The 27,812-nt window shown below is 48.2% G+C and overlaps 1 protein-coding gene across 2 annotated transcripts; it reads right to left on the reverse strand.

The window, feature by feature from the left end:
• Positions 1–1,594: 1,594 nt before the first annotated feature.
• On the reverse strand, positions 1,595–27,812 carry Lhfpl4 (LHFPL tetraspan subfamily member 4). Of its 2 annotated transcripts, none has more exons than XM_034512315.2 (4): positions 27,271–27,512; positions 25,869–26,356; positions 9,081–9,317; positions 1,595–5,294 (listed from the first exon to the last, which is right to left on the reverse strand). In XM_034512315.2, exons 2-4 carry the CDS (start codon positions 26,272–26,274, stop codon positions 5,194–5,196), a joined length of 744 nt encoding a protein of 247 aa, XP_034368206.1. In that variant the 5' UTR covers positions 26,275–26,356; positions 27,271–27,512; the 3' UTR covers positions 1,595–5,193. The 2 variants fall into 2 exon arrangements, with proteins under 2 accessions (XP_034368206.1, XP_076796342.1); XM_076940227.1 differs by lacking the exon at positions 1,595–5,294 and adding an exon at positions 27,767–27,812 and having other exon boundaries at positions 9,241–9,383; positions 27,271–27,530.

Below are 27,812 nucleotides of genomic sequence, written 5' to 3' on the forward strand. Positions count from 1 at the left end.
AATTAAGCAATCTTCCACTACTCTTAAATCTGAGCTTTCTCGGACCCTTGTGGACCCCCACGCTCATCTCTGACCCTTCCGCACCTCACATTCATGCTTCACCTTTCCCATACTGCTTCCAGTCTCCCTGGGAGATAATCCACCCACCTGTCCCTCAAGCTGCTTTCTCTTCCGCTGTGGCCTGCCTGTCACTCATTCCCACACAATGAGATTTTGTCCTGATACACGCATTCCATCAGAAGCCATGTTAGTTAGGTACCTCCCCTAAGAACACCCACAAAAAGCTGGCATTTAGCAGAACCTGCCATATTTTGATATGCTCATCTCCACATCCAGATGCACCTTTAGAATGGGTCTTTGTTTGTGATGTGTGGCCCACTGGGCAGCTTCCACATGATCCCCGATCACCTGAACACCCCGTGTAATGCGGCTAATGTCGGTATTCTCATCTCTTCAGTATGGACTCTTATTTTCTTCCCTTTGTGTAAGTATTGTTCTAGAAATAGGTATTCTGACTTCTCCAAGTCCCCACAGGCACAGAAGAGTGGAGCGTTGTTACTGCGGTCAGAGTCCTGCATGCAGAATCAAGACTGTGCCTCCAGAAGTGTTCTTCAGACTGCTGCTGCTGGTGTCTTCTTTTGCCGTGTCACAGAACCCTGGTTTCATTTGTGTTGGCAATGTGCCCAGTTAATGGTTCCAGCCTCTTTCAGTTACATGTGCCAGGTGACTCAGCTCTGTGTCATTTCCAGGCGGCTTCAAATGGCTCATAGACCAAATGACTGGAGCGCCAGCAGCCACATTAGGCCTTGGGATACTTTTAAAATTAATTAATTAATTAATTAATTAGCTCTCTCACTCTCTCTCTCTCTCTCTCACCCTGGCTAGTCTGGAACTGGATATATAGATCAAGATGGTGCCAAACTCACAGAAATTCACATGCCCCTGCCTCCTAAGTATTAGGATTAAAGGTTTGTGCCATCATGCCTGGCCTTTTAAGTTTTTATTTTAATTTGTGTTTTATGTGCAAGGTCATTTTGTTTGCATGCATGCATGTGCTGATATTATGTGCATGCCTGGTGCTCATGGAGACTGGAAGAGGGTATCAGATCTCCTGGAACTGGAGTTGCAAGATGCTCCTGGATGCTGGGACTTGAACCCAGGTCCTCTAGAAGAGAAGCCCTTGCCTGTCACTGCTGAGCCATCCCTCCAATCCCAACCCTACGTCTGTGAGGGATGTTTGAGGAAAGGTGACGCTAAAAGTGGACATGCAGACAAGACTCAGGCTCCTGCTCAAAACATGGGCCACAGTCATCTCTGAAAATACCCAGACATTTTTTCTTTCTTGAGACTAAATCTCTTCATGTAGTCTAGTATGACCACGAATTTACAATCCGCCTGCTTCAATCTCCTGAGTTCTGAGATTACTAGGCCCCAAGTGTTTGTTTGTTTGTTTGTTACTGTGGTGAGAGAAACTGTCATTAAGTCACACTGAACACATCAGCTCTCCATGAATATACAGCCATTGATTTGAACAGTTGGGCTGTAGCCCACCCATGAAGCCTTGGGTCATGATTCAGGAGCAGCAGCCAGCATGGGTGATATAAATTGTGTCTTTATTTGAACATCATTCCACCTGCACTGAAGCTCAAATCCAGCAGCAGCAGAAGGGGGCGGGACCAAAAGAAATGTTACCAAATTGGACAAGTGAACATCAAGGACACATTCAGACAGAACTTACTAGTGGGGCACAGACAACACCAAGCTACCCTAACACACAGCACAGGTCCTTGGAGGACTGCCAGTCAGAGTCCTGGGAGGGCTGGCCGTTGCTGCTCACTTCTCAGGAATACTCCTGTCCCACCCAAAAGCTAGCTCCAAGCCAGACAAGGATCCCCCCAGAAGCCTCTTGTGCTAGAAGGAGTCCAGCCCTTCCAAGAAGAAGGTTTCCCTTTTTCAATTCATACCAGAGGCTGGAGAAGGACTAGCCCCTCTGTGTTCAAGAGGGGCTCAGCTTGTAGAGGTTTCCTGTCCTCCCAAGCGCCATCTGCAAACTCATCTTGGCTCCAGCAGGCCCCAGAAGGATGTCAATCTTCCCCACATCCCTGTGCCCTTGGGACGGCTTTCCTCCATAGCTCTGGTCCTTAGGGGGCAGTGTTCGACTTCTCATAGCCCCAAGGACTAGTCTAAACAGTACTCTGAAGCAGAGGCTGGACCCCATTGAAGTTATAACTGCTATTTCCACACTCTGCCAGGAGCAAAGAAATCCAGTACCACCAAACACTAGCCTCCCCATCAGTCACAAATGGCCGAGGATTTTCAGGGACCCAAAGTCAGGAAGCTCTTGGTTGGTGATCAGAAACAGAGATGTTGATCCCCATAGCCTATCCTTTCCCAAAGGCTCACCAGCCCTAATGTACCATGCCAACTGCTGGGAGATCAGCTGGAGCCTCACCTGAGTTCTTGGCTGAAGCATCCATTTTCTCTGTCCCTAATCTTCTAAGTCTTCAGGACCACACTTTGGTCCCCATTACTACCTCTCTTCTTTCCCCCATGGGGATCCTGCAGACTGCAGGCTTCAGCCCCCTAGCCTGAACTCCACACTGCACCGCTGGGCAGCAGCTGCTTGGCTGGAGGGTGGGGAGAACACTGATGTCCTTCCTCCTCCTCATCTTGATTAGCCAGCCTCTAACACAGCCTGGCCTGCTCAGTCCGTTATACACACACAGTCCTCTCCAAAGGATCAGAGCTGCTGCAGACCCAGAGCCACTTGTCCTCCAAGGGGTCATTTCTAGCCTGTCTGCCAATGCACGAGGGACCCCTTGGGCAAGCAGGTGTCCTTAGGAAAACAGACTCTCCAAGCACACGAATGGCTGCCCTCCTCAACCTCCAGATTTCTTCACCCCTATTACCTTCTACCTTCTCTGTTTTGTTCTTGGTCACTGTGAATTACACCTCCGTTTCTCACTCCCCAGGCTTCTTCATCTGCTGCCCAGTCATGGAAACCCTATGCCAGTTCACCTCTCCTTATCCATCACTGCTTGTGTCTCTCCAGATCTCTCTCTCTCTCTCTCTCTCTCTCTCTCTCTCTCTCTCTCTCTCACCATCCCTCCCTTTTCATGCCTGTCTTCTGTCTCATCTTTGCCTTGCCCACTTCCCAGTCAGCCACCCGCTCCTGCCCCTCTCGTCACTACCTGGACCCTCTCCTCTGGTTTGAAGCTAAGGAACTGACTCCCTGCTCCCTTCTTCCGACAAGGCTCCCCTAACCTCCCTGTCCATTCCCAGTCTCCTGGCTACCTGCTGAAGATGACTCCAGTACTCTGGCTCCAGGAAGGGATCAGGTGGGGACAAGTGTTGGGGAACACAAAGGCAGTGGCCAAAACTTAGGAGGAGGTGTCTACCCTGGAAGAGAGAGGAGAAAATGTGGAGATGGGATCTGGAAAGTTCCAAGTGTCAGGAATCCTGCCAGGAACCAGCATCAGATTCCAGTTAGGGTCCTGCCGGGGCAGCCTTGGGTCATGGGCCTTGCTCAGGAATCCTAACTCAGCTCCAAGTCCTATGAAGATGAATACAAGGACAGCAAACTCATGGACTAGCCACTCTTCCACTCTGGCTGAGGCCCTCGAAACACACGGAAGTGATAAGCCTCCTGTTCAGCCTATAGGAGGCACACATCCCAGACACAAGGACTAGGCTGCAGGCAGTGCCCTAGGAGACATTATGTTAGATGAAGCTAGTCTGCCACCCCTCCACTGGGGACTGAAGGCTTGTCTATGATTAATTAGATGGCTCTGCCACCAGATCCATAAGGTAACCAAAGATGGTCAAAAACTACAACAAAATAAAAAACAAAACAACAATAACAACAAAAAAACCCACCTGGAATCTCCCTCATTTTCTCTCTGCTAAGGGGGAGGGAGTAGCTCCCCACAGCGGGAGAGGAAGAGAGATCTTCTCATTTGCCCTTCCCTAATACACACACACACACACACACACACACACACACACACATACACACACGCTCAAGAGTGCACACACTCACACACATACACACATACACACACACACACACACACACACACACACACACACACACACACCTACCTCAGCTCCAAGCACTGCCCATGAAGTTGCAGACCCTGGGCTTATCGCAAGGCGAGAAGTGGGCAAAGAGGAGAAAGAGGCAGGGACAGGGTAACAGGGCCTGGGGTGGGGACAAGGGTACCCTGTTCAGAGGTGACCTGCAAGTTCAAGTTAGGCAGAAAAGTATCAAAGACGCAAGACAGTCTCTGCCCTTGGCAGATGTCTGGGGTGTAGGAAGCATGAGAAGGAGAGGGGTGACCCCTAGGTCCCCACCCCTGTGCCCCCTCTCCACAGCCACCAACCCTGACAATGGGCCTGAGAAGTCTATGCTGTACAAAACAGGCCAGGCTCGAGGAGCAAGTCACCAGTGAGATATCCCAGTAGGAAAGAGGCCAGGCCAGCCCCAGGCTGGGATGTTGACAAACTCCAGCTGCTGCCTCCTCCCACAGCCTCCAGAGCCCGTGTCTCCCCCCTCAGACTCTGAGGTGTTGAGGGACTCCCAGCAGCGGGAAGGAAGACCCTATCTTTACTCCCTCTGCACGGCTCAGATTCCTTTGAGAGCTGGGTGCAGGCTTGATTGAGGGAGGCAGAGGAGGCCCCGTTGGGGGGCTGGTGGCACCTGGAACTTTGTGGCAGATGTGGTGGGACCATCATCAGCAAATAAAAATAAAGTAGGAAAGAGTTTGGCCCTCCTGGGGCAGTGTCTTGAGTAAGTAAGTCTCTTTAGGAGATCAGGACTGACAGGCAAGGACACAGCAGGCAGCCCTCCAGATTGAAGGGGTCCAAGGAGATTGCACTGCAGAGCCTCCTTTCCCTGGGGGTCCTCAGGGACCTCCAGCTAGTCTACACAGGAGAGAAGGAAACCAAAGGACCAGAGAGGGAGACCCAGGCTCCACTAGGTCCAATGGAGGCAGGGCCAGAATCAGGCTCTCTCAGGATCTCAAGGGCCTCTACTTTCTGCCAGGCTGCTGCCCAGCCCCTGCCTCTCTTCAGAGCCCGGAGGTCCATGTGCAGTCAGTTCGAGATTTGGGTCTGGAGCTTGAACGCAGGAATGAGAGGGCAGCAGACAGGATATGCTGAGGTCAGGCCAACTCTGGGATATAATCCTGGCTTTCAGGGTCCCTGTGTGTGAGCAACAGGGCATGGTAGGACTCCCCAACCAGAGACATCACCTCCTGGCCGCAGCACAGAACTTACTGTAGTGCCCACAAAATCTGTGAGAGGGAGAGAGGGAGGGAAAGAGAGAGAAGGAGGGAATAAGGGAGGAAGAAAGAAAGAGAGAGAGAGAACACGTTAGAGCCTGTGAGGTCACAGCTGCTCCCTCAGCCACTCCCCAAGACAGAAATAGCCAGGAAGTGACTAGAACCAAGTCGTTGGCTGGCAGGTCAGCTTTGAGTGCACCATGTCACTTGTGAGCTGTCATGTGTGAAACAAAGACTGTCTCCCATGTCACTGGACTATTCCGAAGGGTCAAAAGAGATGCCGTGTAAGTACTTGGCACACAGCAAATGCTGGTGGCTTAGTTTAGTTTGTACTTTGGTTTGGAACTGACCTACAGTATCCACCTTCGTGCAGCAGTTGAGGAAGCAGATGTCTGGAGTTTTTCCATATCACGAGTGTAGGGAGTTTTATTGGTGGGAGGGGGTTGTTTTTAAGTCTCTTGTAACCTAGGCTGGGTTTGAATTTACAAGGTAGCAGAGGCTAGCCTTGATCTCCTGATTCTCCTGATTCTCCTGCCAATGCTGTCAGAGTACGACGTTTACAGGTATGCACCACCATGACTGGCCTCCTGTATCATTTTAACAATGAGCTCTAGCTGGGAAAGTTGACTCCTATCTTAATCTTAACACTCAGGAGAGTGAGTGAGGCAGAAGGCTTGCCACAGGTGTGGGGACAGCCTGGGCTACATAGTGAGTTCCAGTGCATCCTAGTCGACACAGCAGAGTCATGTCTTTAAAGTAAATGAACTTGTAAGGGAGCCATCTGAAAACAGGAGAGATACACTGAATGGACTCATCCACTGAGGGTTACATCCTTCCATTGCCAGGGTAGCATCAGAGAATCCACATAGGCTTAGCCTTGCACTTCTGGAAGTTGCCACCAGGGGGAGGTACTGACCTTAAACCAAGATCAAAGACATAGCATTGTGGGAGGGGTTATGGGAACTTTTAAGGTCAGATTAGCAGAGGAATGTCCCAGGACTATAATAATAGGGGGCAGAAAATCTCTAGCCTCATTGGGCTGTGATATAGGTAATGTGGAGTAGAACCTTGGTTCTGGACTCGAACCTGCATTCAAACCCTGACTTCACTACTTAGAGAGCTTGGAGCAAGTTCTCCTGCTGTCTGCACACCATCCCCCACCCCACCCTTGTTCTCTTCTGTAAATCGATGTTCATGATGCCTGCCTGCAGAGGCCTGTTAGACCTGACAGCTTTCAGCATTCCCCAAGTGCCAGCCCCTGCTGGCCGCTTTGCATGCACAAACTTTCCTCTCAACGTGACAGTCCTGTTGTCCTCTCAACAGAAGGATCTGTTCTCATCACCCTGGTTTTATGAAGTATGGGAAACTGAAACTCAAGGTCAAGTAATTTCTAAGCTTAACCTGCTTCCACTGTAATCTGTGCTCACCATCCAAGACTTCAAACACAACACTGAGGTCTCCTGCCAGACGAGTAGACACGCAGTTACGTGTGATCATATTATCATTTAAGCCCATGGTACGGTGAGCAGAGACCCTAAGAAATGACTATAAAGAATGTACGAGCTAAACATAGGTTGAAGTGTGGAAATCACTGCTCTGAGGCTCAGTCTTAGGACCGTGTGCCCATACGCACAAACCTCCACCACAATGGCTCTCTCAGCACTAGGGGTAGGCTGACAGAAGACTCTGCTTGGCTTCAGCCCTTTGGAGATTATCTGGCACTGTCATTATATTTTATTTCTGAAGACCCCAAGGAAAAAACTTGTGACTGTGGTGTGTGTAGAGGCGGAAGAAAGATGTTCACTGTAGCGTCGTCAGGAAACCTCAGACCTTCCTGGCATATGTGGGTACCAATCTGCTAAAAGCAGTTACCTCTGAGAGTCTGGCTTTCTGTATAAATTGTTTCTTGTTGATTTGAGACAGGATCTTAATATGTGGCTCAGGCTGGCCTTGAACTCATAATTCTCCTATGCCAGCCCCAAGAGAACAGGGATTATGCAGGCATGTATGACTGAAATTGTTTCTTTTTTTTTTTTTAATTAAATGAAATTTATTACGTATGTTCGTGTGTGAGAGTGAGGGTGTGTGAGATCAGAGTACAGTTTGTGGGGTAGGTTCTCTCCTTCCATAATGGGGTCTAGGTACCAAACTCAGTTATCGGGGTTTCATAACAAACCATCTTGATGGCCCTAAATTATTCCTTTGTTGTAGTTTACTCTTACTTGATGTATGCAACATGTAATACACCAGTTATACAGCATGATGTAATAAATTTGTGAATGGTACCATTCAAAGCTATAGCTGTTGATAATTTGCATAGACTACAAGCCCCAGTCTTGTGCCCTAGATTCCTCCCCTTCAGACCCAATCCCAGGTGACCACCCTTCCAGTTTCTATATTTATCATTAAAAAAAGATTATTATTAAATTTTTACTTATGTGTGTATCTCTGTGTTAGTGTAAGCCACATGTGTTCACACAGACGCCTGTGGCAGCCAGAAGAGGGCTTTGGCTCTCCAGGATCTTGAGTCAATGGGCAGTTGTGAGATGCCCAACCTGGATGCTGGGAACCAGACTCAGGTCCTCTAGAAGAACTGCAAGTGGTTTTCACCACTGAGCTCTCTCTCCAGCCACAGTATTTCTTTGTTTTTAATATATATTAAATACATTGGTTATAAATTTAAATATATTATTAAGTTGTTTAATTAAATATATTATTCATATATTATATATTATATGTATTGAATAAATATATATTTAAATATATTATTATATTTTTATGTAACATTATACAAGAACATATATATACACACACATATATATATACATATATATGTGTGTGTATATACATATATATATAAGAATGAATGACCTGGTGTGTTGGTGTAGGTCTGTAACCTGAATACTTGAAGGTATGATTACAGGAAGATTAAGGCTATCTTTGGTCATGTAGTGAGTTGAGCGCCAGCTTGGACTATGTGAGATGTTGTCTAAACAACAACATGTGTTGGGAATGGTGACTGTCTTCTGTAATCCAAGTATTAAGGAGGTTGAGGCAGGAGGATTTCTGTCACCTTCAAGCCAGCCTGGTATGGAGTAAGGGCTCATTTCCAATTCTTAAAATTTCGTTTAAGCCATGCATCCCTTCGTTCTCCTTGGTTTGGGACTTAATAAACACACTGCTCTTTCACTTCTGAACTTACCTTTTCTCTCTCCACGTGTTGTTTCTCAGTCACCTCCATCCCCTCACTTCAGAGTGTGGGGCATAGGATGAGAACCCACAACCTTTGAACCTCAGCCTCTTCGCTAATTATTTTCAGGTTCTCAGTGTGCATGCGTGCATGCTTGAGTGCGAGCGGGCCTCTCTCTCTAAGCCAGGGGACCATTTTCCAGGGTCTCCTTCCACCTTGTGGGTCCTGGAGATCAAACTCAAGGGACCTTTACTGTTGAGCCATCTTAATGGCCTCTGTGTGTAACTTTTTAGAATCGTTTTTAAAAAGTTTATCTTAAGTGTATGGGTGATTTTGCTAGAGTGTATTTATGGGCACCATGTGTACAGTGCCAGAGGAGGCCAGAAGAGGACGTTGAATTCCCTAGAACTAGACTTAAAGATGGTCCTGTGGCCTCATGTGGATGTTGGGAACCAGCCCAGGTCCTCTGGAAGAGCAGCCAGTGCTCTCAACGGCCAAGTTACCTCTCCAGCTCCCTGTGTGTAATTTTTGCTTCACTCCTTTTATTTCATCTGCAGTTGTCCTTCCCTGCCCCGCAGCAGGCCTTGCCCTCTCGTCCACACACTTGCCTTTGTTCTCCTGTTTGAGCTCCTCCTGCAGCAGGTCCGTCTGCCGGTTGCCCAGCACGAAGGCCAGGAAGGACAGGATGAGTGCGTTGAGGATGCCGATGATGGCCAGAATGTACGCCCAGCGCACCGAACAGTCCCCCAGGGAGTACTTCCCCGTCTTGGCCCCGCACATGTCCCGGATGGTCTCAGCATCCCAGCCATCAGGGAAGATCATGCAGCCCAAGACGAGGCACAGGGCTGGGCATCAGAATCGGGATCCACACCGAGGTCGAGTCGGGAAGAAAGAGAAGGCATTATTACTCCCTAGAAGTGAGAGGACAGGGTGGGACTGAGTCCTGGGAATTCCCCCAGACCTGTCTAGCAATCTGAATGTGTGATAACTACTTCGCATGCATTGGGAGAGAGATGTTGGCCCAAAGAAGCAGAAATTGGAACCCCTGACCTCTCATGCTTCACCCTGCCATTAGGGATTATGAAACTCTCAACACCAGGCCATGCTCCCTGACAGCCTCCAGTTTCTCTTACTCTCCCCCATCCTCATCACTCCAGTTTGTATGAGTTTGCTTTGGTTTTGGTTTTAATTTTGTTATTCATTCAACAGCAGCTCACCGACACTTTGCATTCATTCTAAGATGCTAGGCAAACAGACTGTGGGGGACCATAGCAGGGCCAGCCCATAGATTCTCCACCTCTAGCTGTGACTGGGAAGTGGGAGTTGCCTGGCTTATGCTTTCTGTAGAATAGGAACCACGGTGCTTTAGAGACATTTAGCAAAATGCCAAATTGTTCAATCTTTGCTGAGGGTCAACTGTGTGCCAGGCACTAGAGCAGAGCTCAGGGAGGTTCTTGGATCTGTGTCTCATGGAGCTTACATAGAAGAGAGGAAAGTTGCAGTGTAGAGTTTAGGATTCAAATGTTGGCCCAGCTCTCTGCTAGATTTGTGAGCCTCAATTTCTTTATCTTTGTGCCTCAGTTTCCAAATCTGTAAAATGGGAGTGGTTAAGACTATTACCAAATAATTGTAAAAATGACAGGGGGCCCCAAAGTGTTTTGCACAGTAACTTCCATATAATGTTAGCTATTAATATCAAAAATCAAAACTACTCATAACAAGCAGTTGCCAATGTTGCAAAGGACTGCAACCCTCTGTTCCCAGCACCCACATAGCAGTTCACAGCTACCATCTATTACAGAAGTTCCAGGAGATCTAACACCCTCTGCTAGCCTCTGTAGGAACTGCACACACACACACACAGAGAGAGAGAGAGAGAGAGAGAAAGAGAGAGAGAGAGAGAGAGAGAGAGAGAACATATACATACATGCAGGCAAAACACTCATACACATAAATTATAATTCAAGGTCATCTTCATCTGCACAGTCACAAAGCCAGTTTGGCCAATATGACACCATCTCAAAAACCAGACAACAAACAAACAAAACAAAAACTCTAGTCAAAACAAGAATAATAATTACACAAATAAGGAAATAATTCAGTAGGCTTCAGGTGAGATAAAGGTAGAAAGGGGGAGTCAGGATGACCCTGTACAAATAGTTCCTTCATCCAGTCCACCCACTTGGGTTAAACTACCGAAGTCCCCCAACAGCAGCCTAGGCTGGGAGGGGCAGGGCAAGTCTGAACCAATCATCTCACTGCATTCCTTTGGTAACAGTGGTTGTCTATGTCTATGAGTGGCACAGGGCCCCACAGCAGGCCAATCAGAGGCACCAGGTTCAATGGGCGACTGAGAATACTTGGTCAGCTCAGTCCCACTGCAGTGTTAGGTCTGCAGCTTGCACAGAGCCTTTTGAGCTGTGTGGCCCTGGACTGCTCCAGGCCTAAGAGCTTAACCTGGATATTAAATGTCATTAGGTAATATTAGTTTGGTTGTTCTCAGTTCTGTTCACTATATGTGGCCCATCCAGTCCCCACAATGGGAGAGGGGGGAGGCTTTGACTCTCTGTCCCCCATCTCCAGTACAAGGGAGTGCTCCCTAAGCCCCCTCCCTCCCCAGAGTTCTGCAAGTTGGATTCTATCCCACACCCATCCTCCCTGCCTGATATAATGTCCCCAGCAGCACTGTCATCAATCTCTCATTCTACCAGGGCTGCCTTCAGACACAGGATCCCCCACTGTGATGGGCATAAAAGAAATCTCCAGCTCCGCAGCAGGACCAAGCCAGGAGAGCTAGAGAATTAAAGTCTGAAGATGCATCTTGGTGCACAGATAGAGAAGCAAGTGCAGACCCCCACCCGGAGCAGAGGGGTGAACAGGAGCCAGAGGTTAACCCTGGAAGGCTCAGGCACCCATGGACATTTACATTTGGTGTTGTGGAAAACAAAAAATAGGCGTGGGGTTAAGCCCCGAGGTGCTCTGTCATTGACATGGAGGGGGAGGAGAAAGAGGAGGAAAGGGAGGAGACTCGGATGTCATTCTTCCTAGATGCCCTTGATTTGTCTCCTCATCCCTGGGCTCAGACTCTCTAGCAAAAGACAGCAGTGGGATTAGAAGCTGGCAGGGGACAGACACACCATCCCTTCAGTTGCTTCCTGCCCTCCTCTCCCTAGGTGCCAGAGTGGCTGGCCTCACTGTAGTCTGTTTTTGCTAGCTCCTGGTGCATCCTCATCTCCATGGAAACCACTCCTGTATCCCGGAGCTCTAGCTTCCTCCGCCTTTCCAATACGGGCACTGAGACCTCAGTGAGATGTTCTTCCCTGTTCTCTCTCTCTCTCTCTCTCTCTCTCTCTCTCTCTCTCTCTCTCCACACACACACACACACACACACACACACACACACACACACACACACTCCTCACTTCTCTCCACTGGTCTCTATCTTTCTCTCTCCCACTCCTCTCTCTCTCTCTCTTTCTCTCTCTCTCTCTCTCTCTCTCTCTCTCTCTCTCTCTCCCACCCCCTCCACACACACACACACACACACACACACACACATACACACACGCCCCTCTCGTTCTCTCTTTTTCTCTGCCTTTGTCTCTACCTTTTCCTTCCCTCTCTCCCCCGTCCCTCCCCCACTGTGCTCAAGCCTGAGCTCCAACCCTCCTTTCTTCCTTTTAGTTAACATTTGATCCCTCTATTCCTTATTTTTTCTTCCATCTCTGTTATCTATCCCCTCATCCTGTGTTCTCTCTCTCTCTGCCTCTGCCTCTGCCTCTGCCTCTCCCCTTGAACACCTCACAAATAAAATTCTGGGGTCCTTGACCCCATACTGTGTCCACAGGAGCAGTCTGTCATAGACACAGGCAGGCATGATGTCTATCTTCAGCATGAAAGGAGGCGTAAAATCAAGTCACCCACTGGTTGTCATGTATGTGACGGGCTGCCTCAAATGAAACAGACTGGGAACAGAGGCCAGAGCATCAGGGGCAGCTGGAGAATGCTGAGACAACCTCCCTACCTCCTTGGCTCCGTAGAGCACCCAAATGATGGCTATGGGACCTCAGGGGCTTCTCTAGAAATGGGAGAGAACCAGAGGCCAAGCCACTCTAGAAAAGCCAGGCTGAGATGGGTTTTCTTGGGTCAGGAGGGAGAGAGGGGACCAGAACAAGTCAGCCTCACCCAAGCGTCTCAAGTATGGGATGGCATACCACAAACAAGACAGGCTTCAGCACACACACCTGCCAGATGAGGTCACGGAGGTCTGTGGTCTATGAGCCTCTTTTGGAAGTCAGATGCTGGTTAAAACACCAGCTGCTCCTGAGTCTGATACTCAGATGCAGGGCAAGCATGTGGCAAGAGTTCTCAACCTTCAGCCTATAGACTTTATGGCAGAGGTTGCCATCCCCTGTTGGATGCTTAGCTTCGTTTCTGGCCTCCACCCACTAGATCATTGGCGAAAATAGGTACTGTTTTAAAAGTCTGTGCAAACATTTGACCAGCATCCCCTGAGAGTGATGACTGCTCACTAAAAACCACTGGTGTAGAGGCATGGGTTCTGGGATAGACCAGTCCTACTAGTGTAGAGGCAAGGGTTCTGGGATAGACCAGTCCAACTGGTGTAGAGGCAAGGGTTCTGGGATAGACCAGTCCTGCTGGTGTAGAGGCAAGGGTTCTGGGATAGACTAGTCCTGCTCATTGACCCTAGAGTCTACTGGTGTCCTGGGCTGCAGGCAGCTAGCAGGCATTATGACAAATTTAGATTGATAATATCAGACTGGAGTGTAGCTCAGTGGAAAAGTGCTTGCATAAAGACCCAAGTTCAGTGCCTAGCACTGTAATAGTAGTAGTAATAATAATAATAATTTGTCTTTAACAATAACATTGAAGATGGGTATGATGACCCGCACTTATTATCCCAGCACTAGGGACAATGAGGAAAGGGCATGAGTATGAGACTAGCCTAGGCCACATTGCAAGACCTTGTGTCCAAAGATAAATAGCGTTGAGCATTCAACTATAGGCCAGAGTGCTAGGTTCCCACATTGTCTCACCGTCTCATTTAATCCTATAAAAAAAATAATAAGGCTCTGAAAGATGATTCTGCAGGTAAAGGGACTTGCCTGTGCAAGCCTGGTGACCTGATTTTGATTCCCAGATGGAAGAGAAAACTGACTTCACCAAGTTGCCCTCTGACATGCATATGCAGTCTGTGACATGTGTCCCCACATGTACACATCATGGTGGTATGCACAATAATAATAAATACTTTTCTGAATCTATGAGGTGGACAAAAACATCACTTACAGATGAGGGAACCGAGGCTTGGAGGGACAGAGTCTCTTACTGAATGTCATCCAGCTGGGAAGTGGCGAAGCCGGCATTCAACCCCACACAGGGGTTCATGTTTATCTTTGGACAGGCCTCTTTAAATTTTTTAATTAATTCATTTAATGTGTATGTGTGTTTTGCCTGCCTTATGTTTGTGTACCTGGTAGCCACAGAAGTCAGAAGAGGCTATCTGATTTCCTGGAACTGGAGTTATAGGTGGTTGTGAGTTCCCAGGTAGGAGCTGGGAACTGAACCCAGATCCTTGGCAAGAGCAGCCAGCACTCTTAACCACTGGGCCATCTCCCAAGTCTCTTGACTATACTTTTTGTTTCCTTTTTCTCCATGTGTTTCTCTATCCATCCTGACGCATGGAGTACAAATGTAAGGTCAAAGAAGGGATCTTGCAGTCAGTTTCAACAACGAAGATAAGGCTCACATCTTAGGAGTGCCGGAGCAGAAAGCTGAAAGTCATTAACAACTTCAGGAGCCACCTTCAGGCTTGCCTAATTCTTGGACATTTGTTTTACCTAAGAGTCTAAAATCGGGGCTGGAGAGAGTTTGCACCCACACTGGGCACTTAGAACCTTCTATTACTCCAGCTTCATGGATCGGATCCTGTCCTCTAGTCTCTGTGGGCACCATACACACACACACACACACACACACACACACACACACACACACACGAATAAAAATAAACCTTCAAAAAATAAAATTTAATTGAAAAAAATTCAAAAATAGAATTTAAAAAACTTCCTAAAGATAAACTAAATCTTAGATTACTAAACCATACTTATTTGAGGCCTTCCAATTGCACATAAACCTAGTTCTAGCAGATATAATGATGTTTCTTTTAATTTTTAATCATTTTTGGGTTTGCTTATTGGATTTCAAGACTGAGGGGTTTTTTTTGTTGTTGTTTGGTTGGTTTTTTTGTATGTGTATGTAGCCCTGGCTGTCCTAGAACTAGCTCTGTAGACCAGGCTGGCCTCAAACTCACAGAGATTCACCTGCCTCTGCCTCTGCCTCCCAAGTGCCAGGACTAAAGGTGTGCGCCACCACCACCTGGCTATTTTTGTTTATTAACAACCTTTCAACAGTCATTGGGGAAGTCCCTTCACCTCTCTGAACCTTGGTTTTATGATGCTAAGAATAGTGGTATCTACTTCTCAAAGCTACAAGGCAGGCTGAGTGCTTACTAACATCAATACAGTGTTCACTCTTCTGAACGTGCTTATCCCTAAATCCATTTATATCTCTTTTCTTGAAGCCATATCTAGCTGCAAGAAAAGCTGGAAATATTTTCCTTTCTTTCCCTCTCTCTTCCTCCCCGCTTTTGTACATTGTTCTCCCTTGTACATGTACAGGAAAAAATACATACAATGGGTTGACTGTGATAGTCATCCTTACAACACAGGTGCGAGCGTGTCTATTACAAGGGATATGTTATATGAGTTATAGCATTACCATGCTGATTCAATTTATTTCTCTAGAATATTACTAATTCAATTGGCTTTTCTGTTTCTAGTTTATTGATACAGAGGCTTGAATGACTGGTTTTAAAAAAATTTTTTTAGCTGGGTAGTAATGGCACATGCCTTTAATCCCAGCACTGGGGAGGCAGAGGCAGGCAGATCTCTGAGTTTGAGGCCAGCCTGATCTACAGAGTGAGTTCCAAGATGGCTTGGTTGGGCTACAAAGAAACTCTGTCCTGAAAAACCATAAAACAAGCAAACAAACAAAAACAAAAAAAGAGAAACCTGTTAGACTAGGCATGCAGTTCCGTGGGAGGGTTCTTTAGCAAGCGCAGGATCCCCAGCCCTGCAATATGGATTAACCTTTTTTTCTTTTCTAGTATATACAGTTGATGCTACAACTTTCCTTCTTAGCTCTTCTGCTCACAAATCCTGTTGTGTTTTCATGTAATTACAAATATTTCACAATTCCTGCGATCTGTTTGTTGGTCCGTTTATTGATCTACATGTTGCTTGATAGAAATGGCCATCTCTGTGAGTCTCAGGCCAGCCTGGTCTACTTAGTAAGTTCTTGGAGGCTAGCCTAGGCTGTACAATAAGACCCCTCCCCTCCATCTTTTAAAAAAAATTAAAGATTTCTCTGATATCCGAATGTTATCAAATCTTCCGTCTCACTTTCTGTTGCTTCTGGCTTAAGTCAGTGTGGTTCCTAGCTTTGTAATTGTAACAGCGGTGTGGCTTTGGGTCTAGAACGTGGGCTGCCATAGTGAATGTTCCACGTGAGCCTGAGAAAAGTGTGTTCCCCGTGGCTGGTGAACGCAGGAGCTTCCAGCCAGCTATTGGATCCAGTGATTGATGCTGTTGCTGAGTCGGTCGTGTTCTGAGAGATTTTCTGGCAGCTGGACTTCTTTTCTTTTCTTTTCTTTTCTTTCCTTTTCTTTTCTTTTGGTCATGGTCGTGTTTTAAAACAAGGTCTCATGTAGCATAAGTTAGCCTCAAACTCACTCTGTAGCCAAGGACGATCCTGAACTCCTAATCCTCCTGCCTCTACCTCCCAACTGCTGTTACTGTGGACACATAAGACCAAACCTGGTTTTATATATTTACTGTTAATTCATGTTTCTGTATAGCTGAAGTGGGTTCTTGGTAGACGGCACACAGGTGAGTCGGTTGTTTCCACCCATTCTGATGATGCTCTTAATTGGCACACTTAGGCCCCTGGCACCCAGGATGCTTGCTGGTGTTGCAAGACTCAGCCGTACTCTGTCTGCCATGCTTTCCTCTTTGTGCCCTTGTTATTTGTTTATTTTTTTTAAATGAAAGAACAAGAAAAATGACCCTTTTAAAGAGCCTGACAGCATTGCATTTGGAATCCCAGTGCTGGGGAAATGGAGAAAAGGAGATTCCTGTGCTCTCTGGTGAGCTAACCTAGACTAATTGGAGAGCCCTGATCCCAATGAGATACCTGGTCTCAAAGAAAATAAAAAAGCTCCTGAGGGATGACACCTATCACCTGTGCGCACATGCATATGCACCTGTTCGCGAATGCGCCTGCGCTCGCTCACACACACACACACACACACACACACACACACAACTCCTTATAAGACAGGTCCACCACAAAGAGAGTCCCTCAGCTTTCCCTTGTTTCTCCTTGTTTTGAAGTCGTGATCCTCCTGTTTCAGGCCTCAGAGTAACAAGGATAACAGGCAAATGCCATCACGCCCAGCCTCCTTCTTTGTTTTGAAGGTCAACTCCATGGAGTACTAGCTTTCAGGACTGAAGATCCACAGCGGTGGAACACTTGCCAGGCATCCACCACCGCAGGGTCCAATCACCAATGCTGACACTGAAAAGTCCCAGGCATCCACCACCGCAGGGTCCAATCACCAATGCTGACACTGAAAAGTCCCAGGCATCCACCACCGCAGGGTCCAATCACCAATGCTGACACTGAAAAGTCCCCTCTGGTCTCAGCACATCCCAGGTGATGCTGATGCCTCCACTCACATGGAGTCTCCTGTGCACCTTCCTCAGCTTCCCACCTGCTACACGCCCTCTAATGCTCAGATTGCTCTCATAGCTCCTTCTCTGGCTTCTCTGCTGCCTGTTCTGTGATGGTTGATGTCCTGAGATGTTCCCTCTTCTTCCTTACCTTGTCCCTTTTCTGTCCTCACCTTGTCCCTGGGTAACTCTATTCACACTAAGGTTCATATGATGATACCTCAGATCTTCAGCTTTGACTCCAGTTCTTTCTCTTTGACTCCAGACCCCAACATGCAGCCATTATTGGATCTCCCCCTTATGTATCTCCCAGGACCCCAAAATCCAACATTTCCCTGAGAGGAGCTCATCTTTCTCCACCAGAAACACAGCCCTCCTCTTGTATCCTCTGTGAATGCTACTTCAGAGACTTGGGCACCCACAAAAAAAGCTTTGCACCTGCTTTATCCTCAGCCCACAGACAAACCCAGTGGTCTCCCAAGTGGCCTCCTCTCCCTTCCCTTGCCTGGACAGTCACTTCCACATTCAGTTTTTCAGCCCCCTGCTTCCTAGGGAGCCTTCAGACAATCCACCCTCCCAGCAGCCACCTGAGCTTCAGAAGCCCGCCAGACCCTGCTCACTCCTACTCCTAAAAGTGCTTGCCATGGCCTGTAAATAAGACCTGAGCTCCAAGGCTGGACCCTCAAGGGTATGAAAAGCTCCTCCTCCAACCCTCCCAACTTTCACTTCTCTCTCTCTAGCACAGACCTTTGGTGGCAGAACGATTCGACCATGAGTCTCAGAGTAACTATTAACAATCACGAGCATGTCCTAAGTCAGTGCACACACCTGTGCCCACAACACCCTTCCAATGGCTCCAAAGAGGGGTAACCTATTTGTTACAGTTTAAACATGTTTCCCAGCATCATGGATCATAACATTGAATGGTAATGCTGGAAGGGGTGAGGCACCTTTCAGAAGTGTCAGGTCCTTGCCGCAGAAGCAGATCCCCACAGAAGTCAGTCCCTTCTGCTCCCAGCCCTGTGATGCCTTCTTTATGTGACTCAGTGCATGCAGGCCCTTACCAGATCACCAGCTCCCCAGCCTTGCATTATCCAGCATCGAGAACCAGCTGGGCACATAGTTCAGTAATAGAGCATGCTTGCCTAGCATGTGTGAGGTTCTGGATCAATCCCTAACACCGTGCACATACATACTCTTAAAAATGGCTTTATGAGATACAACCATGATCACCAGGAAAACAAAAAGGGGTGAAATCTTGTTATCCAGGCAAGGTAGTACACACCTGTAATTCTAGTGATTGAAGAGGAGAAAGAGAGAAAGCAGGAGTTCAAAGCTACCCTCAGCTAGACAATGAATCTGAGGCCAGCCTTGACTACCTGAGATTGTCTCTAAATAAACAAACAAATAAAGATATTCAAACATAATATGTCCATGATCTCAGAACTCAGGATGGAGACACAGGAGGATGCCCATGAGTTTGAGGCCAACTGGGTTACATAGCAAAAGTCTGTCTGAACAAACCAAAATAAATAAACTTCTGTTCATTACAAATTCCCCATGTAACATCCTCTTTCTGCAGTACAAAGCCAACTCAGACACCACAAGTCTGATCATTGTATATGAAAGGAAACTCAGAAATGATGGGAAAATCCCTAAGGACTCACAATCACTGTGATAATCAAATTCAGCACCAGGTATCTGCTCCCTCCAAAGGAGCTGAGTGGTAGAGTGAGTGAGGACTTAGGTCATCCTTTCCCTATTCATTCAACAGGACATTTGTGAGGACATGGTGGCTCGTACCTATACTCTCAGCACTTAAAAGTCTAAGACAAGGCCAGGCAGTGGTGGCGCACGCTTTTAATCCCGGCACTTGGGAGGCAGAGGCAGGTGGATTTCTGAGGCCAGCCTGGTCTACAGAGTGAGTTCCAGGACAGCCAGAGATACACAGAGAAACCTTGTATCAAAAATTCAACAAAAAAAGAAAGAAAGAAAGAAAGAAAGAAAGAAAGAAAGAAAGAAAGAAAGAAAGAAGGAGGGAAGGAAGGAAGGAAGGAAGAAAGAAAGGTCTAAGACAGGAAGATTGCCACAAGGCTCATTCTAGTTGGCCTATATAGTTAAGATGCTACCTCAAAAATAAAAAGCACCAAAACCAAAACAACAACAAAGCAATAGGCACTTACTAGGCACCTACTATATGCTGAGTGCAGCCTTCAGGCCCAAGATTCCCATCATGTTCCTTAGGCACAGGAGAAGCAATCAGATCTGAGTTGGGGATGCAGTGGACAAGGCTGGGTTATTTTTCTGAAAGCTTCTTGCTTTCATCTTTTCCCCCTTACTTCTCGTTCCATGTGCTTCATCATTATCTACTTTAATCCCAGAGCAGTTTAAATACTTCAGGGCCTCTTAAAGAATAACACTCCCACAGTGTGGAGACACAGCGACAGCAGCAGCTCACGCTCTGGCTGCGAGCACCTAAGGCACGGTCACACAAGCGCTGGAAGCCAAGAAAGGTGAATGCCTACTCAACTTTTCTAAAACAAAAAGAATTATTTATTTTGCTTTAGCATGTTACCTGTATGCGTATTCTGCCCACATGTGCGTCTGCCTTAGCTGTGCACCCTAGGGCACCTCTGTGACCCAGTCACTTCATGTGGGTGCCATATAAGGAGACCCCTTTCATCTTTTGAGCTCTAAGACACTGAGCAAGGTCTGTTATCCAGCATTCCCAGAGCCCAGCACAGCGACGTACAGAGGAGGTCTTCAGTAAAGTGTCAATGTGAAAGGAGGGAGACAAGCATGAAGGAAGCATGAAGGAAGTAAGGGAAGAGAAAGGAAGAAAGAGAAAGAGAGAGAGGCAAGGAGAGAGGGGAGGGAGTCCCTCCCGTATGCTAGGTGTGCTAGCAATGTACCTAAAGAATCCTAAAGTTTTATCTATCAATATGCATTCAATGTAACTAAACAGCTAAATTTCACTATATGAATAAAATCTAAAACCAATCCAGGTGTGGTAATGTGGGCCTGTATTCCCACCTCTAGAGAGGCTGAGGCAGGAGGATAGCTGCAAGCTAAAATATAACTGGAGCTACCTACCAAGAGCCTATCTAAATAATTAAATCATTCATTCCCAGAGGCAACCTGAAGCAAAGTCCAAGGATGTGGAAAGGGGGCACAAGTCTTGAGTTCCTGTTATGGCAATTCCTGTGACCTCTGATCCCAGAGCCTGCGACCCAGGTGATAGTCACAGCTTGAAGCTGCCCTCCTCTGCATGGCACTGGCTAGCACTCAGCTTCCGCCTCCCCTGCCAGTCTCTGCACACCAGGTGAAGCCTGGCATGTGCACACACTTACGACTGGCTCAACCAGGGCTGGGCTTATCTTCCTTCTGGGGACAGAGCAGCCTAGGCTCCCACTGTGTGGCCACTCAGCCGTTCCTTCTCTCTGGGCATCTTCATTCATAAGGAAGTTAGGCAAGCCAATAGCTCCCCCCTTCTGCTGATGGCTGATGACTTCTCAAGGCTTGCAGTCATCACGATGAGTTCAAACTCAGCAGCAAAGCCTTCACAAATAGTTTCCCTCGGGCTGTCTCAAGTGCACACGGGACTACACACAGGAGTCACATTAAAAACCACTGTTCTATTCTTTTCTGACATCCTTAGAAGCAGCTACAATCCTATTTTGCAGATGAGCAAACAGATTTAGAGAGGCAAACCCACTTGTCTGAGACCACATCGCTGGGAAGTATCGGCTCATTCCTCTATTTTGTTATATCTGAGGCACTGGAGGTTGAACCCAAGGCCTGGTGCAGTGATGATGATAGATTCCCAGATTTTCTGCTTTGTCTACATAGGGTCTCACTGCATAGCCCAAACTGTCCTCCAACTAACTCATCCTCTTGCCTCGGGTCTCTCAGGTGCTGGCATGTGCCACCACACACTAGCTCCTCACGCAGCCCTCAGCCAGGCTGCAGCCTGGGTCTCTTCTCTCCTTCCTGTGGGTCTCCTCAGCCCCGTTTCTGACTCCTACAGCTCTCACCCATTGACTGCGAATTCATTTCCCATGTTCCAGCTGAGCAACAGAAGGTTCTGGACTCATTAGTACTCACACTGAGACCCAGCTTCTCTGTGCTAGACGTGTGAGATTGGACAGGCCATTGTAACAGAAGGGTGGGGCAACAGTGTGAAGGCATCTGGCATAGAAACTGGTGGATAAGATGGCTGGGGGAAGTCACTTGCCTCAAAACCTGGTGAGCTGAGTTCTGTCTCCAGAAGGCATGTAGGGATAGGAGGAGAATCAACTCTACGAAGTTGTCCTCTGACTTCAGGTAGGAGGACTGAGTCACAATAATGATTCTGTGACCCAGTACATCTATGGCCTTGAACAAATGGCTTTTTAGCACACGCTCGGTAAAGTCTTAGAATATGCTAACATTGTTTCTTTTGGAGACAGAACCTCACATAGCCCGTGTTGGCATCTAAGTTACTATGTAGATGAGGCTGACCTGTTCTGGGATCACAGTCCTGGGCCACTACTCAAAGCTAATAGTTTTTTGAGTAGTTGTTAACAGTTACAGTAACTTCTAACTGCTCACTCAAGTCTAAGCTCCCCTGCCCAGCACTCTGTGGTCCATCTTGAATCTGTTGCTCTGACAGAGATATGACACACAAGTCAGATGTGTCTGTCCACCCAGGGCCTCCTGTGTTCAGACTGAACTCGCCCACACCCTGCACCTGCCAACTGGAGATTGGTAAATCTCCAGCCTTGATTCCCAGCTAAGCCACAGCTGGCCTTGACTATCTACACTTGCAGTTCAGCACACATCAGAGTCCACAGGGGTTGGGGACACCTGTCTGTGGTCATCTTACTCCCTCTTTTACAATCTCTGTGGGGACTCACCTTTCTCATCGTTGATCTATGTTGCAGGAATGGGTACATTTGGGTCTTGGACAAAGTCACCATGATTCATTAGGAGGAAGCTACCTGGAACTTTTGCTCTGCCATCATTCTCTCTGTGTCTCTCTCCGTGTGTGTGTGTGTGTGTGTGTGTGTGTGTGTGTGTTGAGACAGGGTTTCTCTTTGTAGCCCTGCCTGCCCTAGAACTCACTGTGTAGACCAGGATGGCCTTGAACTCACAGAGATCCTACCTCTCTCCCTAGTGCTGGGATTAAAGGTGTGTGCCACTACACTTGAGTGCTGGCATTCATTTTCCACTCATTGTTAAGCTTGAGCTATGTGAAGTTGGAGCCACTGGTAACTTTATTATTATTATTTTTTTACCTTTAAGAGGCAGTGGGCTAGGGGATAGAGAGATGGCTGAATGGTTAAGAGCATTAGCTGCTCCTCCAAGGGACCTAGGTTCAATTCCCAGCACCCACATGACAGCTCCCAACTGTCTGTATACAGGGAATCTGACACCCTCACACAGACATACATTCAGGAAAAAAAAAAAAACAAAAAAAAAAAAAAAAACAAAAAAAAAAAAACAAAAAAAAATGCACATAAAATAAAAATAAATAAAATTGAAAATGAAAAAGAAGAGGCAGTGGGTTTTAAAATGAACTGGTACAGGGACCAATAGAGGAGGGTCTTTCAGATGTCACCTGAGCATCTGGAGTCACCCTGAAGCCAGAAACTCCTGACTTTCAAGTCACATGAGACAATAAACCCAATGCTGCTTATTTCATTTTATTTATGATGGTCTGAGCTGAGTTTCTGTCGCCCATCCCTCCAGATGGGCGACAGTTTTCCAATGAGAAGGTGTTCTTCAAAATGTGTGGGGGTAGGGAGTCCAAAGGAACAAGGATCAAGTGACAAGCGCTCTAATTCCTATATGACAAACAAGGCTTTTGATCCTGTGCTGTCATTTTGGGTGATGGCTATGATCACTTTCTGATCATAGTGATCTCAGACAAAGAGTTGTTTGCAGGAGTCCTACAGGCTGAAAGATAAACTCCCAACCAACTGACCGTCCCTCAGCCCCAGATGAGAAAACTGGGATTAAAACTGAAAAGGCTTATTTAAGATCATGAAGGAGGTTGCCAAGATGGCTCAATGAGTAAAAGCACTCGCCACCAGACCTTAAAACACAAACCCCAAAGCCCCATGAGATGAGAAAAGAAAACCAACTCTTGCAGGTTATCCTCTGACTTCCATGCATGCACCACAGCATACACACACACACACACACACACACACACAGAGAGAGAGAGAGAGAGAGAGAGAGAGAGAGAGAGAGAGAGAGAGATCCAAGTAAATATGAAAAAGTAAAAAGACTGTAAGTTGAGACATTTTTTAATCCATGCTTTGCAGTCCAAAGCTGGCCTGTTTCCTAGAGCCACTTTATAAAGTGATGTGTATCAGTCACTTAACTAGAGAACTCAGACATTTCTGAGGAAAATGCAACCAAGTTCTTAACTCTGTCAACTGCCTCCTCAGTCCTTAGGAAAAGGAGAAGGTTTTGGACCAGGAAATCAAAAACAAGCAAGCAAGCAAGCAAACAACAAAACTTGCCTGTAGAGTGAATTTACTCTCACATGGTGGTGTGACTTTGAGTAAGTCTTTCCCAGGTCTGTGGTCAGTAAGTCCTTCTCTGAAACAGGGGGAAATGAAGGTGGAATTTGAAGGTGGTGACCGCTAAGATCGCTAAATTTCAGTGATTGTACTGTGGGTTTGTCCATCAAATCCAAGGATGAAATCTCACACAGATTACAGAGAATTGGAGGGCCAAGAGGTCAGCACCCCATCCACACAGTCCAAATTAAAGTTGATGAGTTGGGTTTCTAGGTGAGCATATATCTTTCCAGCTTGCCTTCAGGGGAGAATACAATAGAAGAACGTGACGTCACCTCTGCACACCACTAGAAAAGGCGGAACAATATCCCCACTGCCTTCATTTCTCTTTCCCTGTTCTTTTCGATGGTTCTTAAAGAGTCCCATTAAGACAGGTCCAGATCCGAGAGCTGGAGAGACTGCTCCATGGTTAAGAATGCCATCTTCTCTTACAGAGGACCAGAAAATGGTTCCCAGCACTCATATCAGAGAGCTAACAACTACCTGTAACTCAAACTCCATGGGACCCAATGTCCTCCTCTGGCCTCCACACTCAACTGCCTTTGAATGTACCTTATCACCAACACTACCCCACACATATACATGTAATTAAAAATAAAAAGAAATCTTCAAAAAAGAATGTCCATATCTAAATATACACTACCTTCTTCCAATCGGCCATCTTCAGACCTTGGACGTCCCCCAGTCGGACAGACATTCCTCCCTATGTTTGTAAGAGTCCATTTGGGGAAGCAAGCTAGCTTCATGGGCTTGACCTCACACCTGGCCTTCATCCCAAGTGACAAGTCTTAATTTGATCACTACTGTATCACTTGACCCTGAGTGACTTCCAGCCCTTTTGAAAAACTCACACTCTTCCTTGAAAAGATGGAGATTTCTTTCCAATGGAAAGATTCAAGTGAACACATACCGCGCTCCAGAGCCAAGTCCTTACAATGCTTCCTTCAGTGGGATTGCTTGCAAGCTACTATCGATCACCTTTCCTTTGGGGCCCCTTTTGGAAGGCTGAACACTTGTTGAATGATCTGAAGTGCTTACTGCAAAGAAGCCACTCTAATGCACCATTATCAAGCCTTCTCTTTTCTTTCCTATACCTGGAAGGCTTCAAACTTTCCCCTAGCCTCTACCCATCTTCTTCCCCACCCTCCTGTTCCTAGGCTCCACTTTGCCTGGCCCAACTCTCTTTTCCTTTTCTGCAATTAGGCAAATGTCCAGGTTGCTGAGTTTTCAAAATGTGGCTGCGATCGAAGAGTGGGTGGGGACACGGGACTCTAATGGATCAGGGGAAACTGTCTCAGCATTTCTTATTCCCAAAAGGCCTTTCCCCGAGCCTTAGGGGAAGATGACTATCCCAGTCAAACGGTTCAGAGATTTCAAAGGTCTCATCACCATTGACTGTGGCACAGAACACTTCCTGAATGAGGGTCGGGGTACATTTGAAAAGATGGAAATCCTCTCTTCAGAGGCTTATGTTGCAAGCTTTCCACACACATCTTCCCAGTACCAAGACCACAGATAGCCTCCTCACTCTCATGACAGGATTTCTCCTCTGCATCATTTTACAGATGAGAAACCAAACCACACACACACACACACAAAAGCCAATAATGCCAGTGAGTTCAAGGTCCAAGACAAGTCTCTCAGGTCCCCAATTTCTGCATCAACCCCAGCATAACAGAAATTGATCACATTTATAGTAAGCCCTCACTCAGGAAGAAAAATTGTCTTCCTCAAAGGCAGCCAACAGAGACCTTCCTCCCGATACACAAACATAATGCTAATCCATCAGTTGACCCTGCATTTCCAAGATGACGAACCCAAATACCAATTCTAAGGATTGTTCCCTGCCCAAAGGTGGCTCTCTGTGTTGAATGTTCTCCCCAATAGCTGCTGAGGGCTGGCCATGAAGTTACTGTGTAAACACAGAGAAGAGGAACCTAGCTCTGACTCTTCCAAGAAAGAGCTCACATCTCTAGCGTCTTTCCTGAGGGTCCTGCACCCACTCCTCCCCTACCTGCCAGGAGCTGCATCCAGGCGCAGATCTTGTAGACAGTGGCGGTGTTGCAGAAGAAGAAAAGAGCGAAGCAGGTGATGCAGCCGAGAATCAGCACCATGGAAAGCAACACGAAGAAGGCGGCCGCCTTGAAGGCGCTGGACGGGATGGTGCTGAAGTCGGTGAAAGAGCCCCGGCAGGTGAGCTCACGGCCCGCTAGCCCGCTGCCCACGCAGTAGTGGAAGAGGCCGAAGTAGCCAGGCTTGGGAGTGCTCACGCTGTCGCCTACCCAGTAGGGCTGGATGAAGACCACCACGTTGATGATGGCGAAGCAGATGGTGAAGATGGCCCACAGCACGCCGATGGCCCGCGAGTTCCGCATGTAGTGCTCATGGTAGAGCTTGGAGGCCTCCTGCGAGGGCAGCATGGTGCCCGGGGGCGGGGCCGGCGGCAGCGGCTGACAGGGGGCCGCCGGCCCAGGACTGACCACCGGGCTGCGGGGGCGGGAGCTGGGGACGCACGCAAGAAGCAGCCCTGAGTCAAGGAACTCGCAAGGGCGGGGTCTGAGGCGGAGCTGGGGACCTGGGGGTTGACTGGGGAGCTAGGAGGGGGTCATGACAGTGTTGGGGCGGCGACTTGAAGGCCTCCTATTGGGGGGCCTGAAAAAGAGTCATGGGAAAGTTGGGGGGGGCTGGGATGAGAACATGAGAGCTGAAAGTAGGGGGTTGCCAGAAAGTGCTCGTGGGGGGAGTTGAAGAGGGGGCTTGGGAAGTGGTGCTGGATTAAGAAGGGGACGTGGAGAGATGTAATGAAAGATGGAGATCAATACTGGAGCATTAACAGGCACCAAATAGAGGGGGCTGCAAAGGGCATAGTGGAGCTGTTATTAGGGGTAGCTGGTCTGGGACTGGGTGTCTAAAGGGGACCTGGAAGCAGATAGATGCTTCTCTATAAGGAAGAGAAGAGGTTGTCAGGGGCTGGTACTGAGGGCACGAGGAAGGTTACAGTAGGGCCAGGCAGAAGACAGGAGCTGGTACCCAAGACTAAGTGTTGGAATCAGGATGAGGCTAGTGTGGAATCAGGGGCTGACACTGCAGGGTCTACACTCCTGGCGGGGATTGAGGGGTGCTCCTTAGAAGCTGGGGCTGAATGTCGGCTGCGGGGGGGGGGGGGGGGGGGAGGATAGTGTAGGATTGGGGGGCCAGGGCCGGGAAGAGTGGCTTTCCAGGCCAAGGGAACAAGCGATCGAGGCAGCGTCGGCGAATCTGGGCCTGGAGGGGCGGGCAGTGGGCAGGGGGCCGTGTCGGGCGCGGGGGAGCGGCTGGGCCCGGGTAGGGCCAGAGCTGGGGGGGTGGCTGCCCCGCGTCCAGGCCGGACGCGCGCGGAGGCTGCGGCCGCGGAGAAGGGATGCGGGAAGACCAACCTGGGCTGAGTCGGGGCGGCTGATCCAGGACCGGCAAGGCTTAAGCTCCGGGGCTCGATGCTCCTGGCAGCGGTTGCCTTGGCCCAGGCGGCGTCCTCTGCGCGGCCTCCATCTTGCTCCGGCTCTCCCCGGGACGCGCTCCCGCGCCGAGGCGCGCGCTCCCGTGCACTGGCGCGGCGCAGCCGGGGCGCGTTCCCGCGCGGGCGTAAAGAACTGAGAGGAATGGAACCGGGGGAGGAGGGGAAGGGGCCCTCCAGGTCCTAACAGCCAGAGGTACAGTCAGGCACGGTGTGACCCTGAGGGTCCCTCAGCCAGAGCCACAGCCCCTACCCCAGCCCAGACTTCAGGCCTCCTGACTACTAGGACTCTCTTACACCAGCCTGAGTTGTGGGGTTCCGGCTCCCCCACAAAGCCCGTGGAAAATGGGGGAAGGGACCAAACGAGGATTATTTGATAGGCGTTGAACTCAATCTCTTGATTCCAGATTACCACCTACCATCTATGACAATGCCTTCCGTCTCTCCATTCTGCTCCACAGCCTT

This window comes from Arvicanthis niloticus, chromosome 9 (genome assembly GCF_011762505.2).
Source record: "Arvicanthis niloticus isolate mArvNil1 chromosome 9, mArvNil1.pat.X, whole genome shotgun sequence".
Classification (NCBI taxonomy): Eukaryota; Metazoa; Chordata; class Mammalia; order Rodentia; family Muridae; genus Arvicanthis; species Arvicanthis niloticus.

Coding starts and splice junctions, on each gene's coding strand:
- Lhfpl4 (XM_076940227.1), bottom strand. Junction 26,357..27,270: donor GCCGCCCCGACTCAGCCCAG/GTTGGTCTTCCC, acceptor GTGCGTCCCCAG/CTCCCGCCCCCGCAGCCCGG. Junction 9,384..25,868: donor CTGGATGCAGCTCCTGGCAG/GTAGGGGAGGAG, acceptor TCTCACTTCTAG/GGAGTAATAATGCCTTCTCT.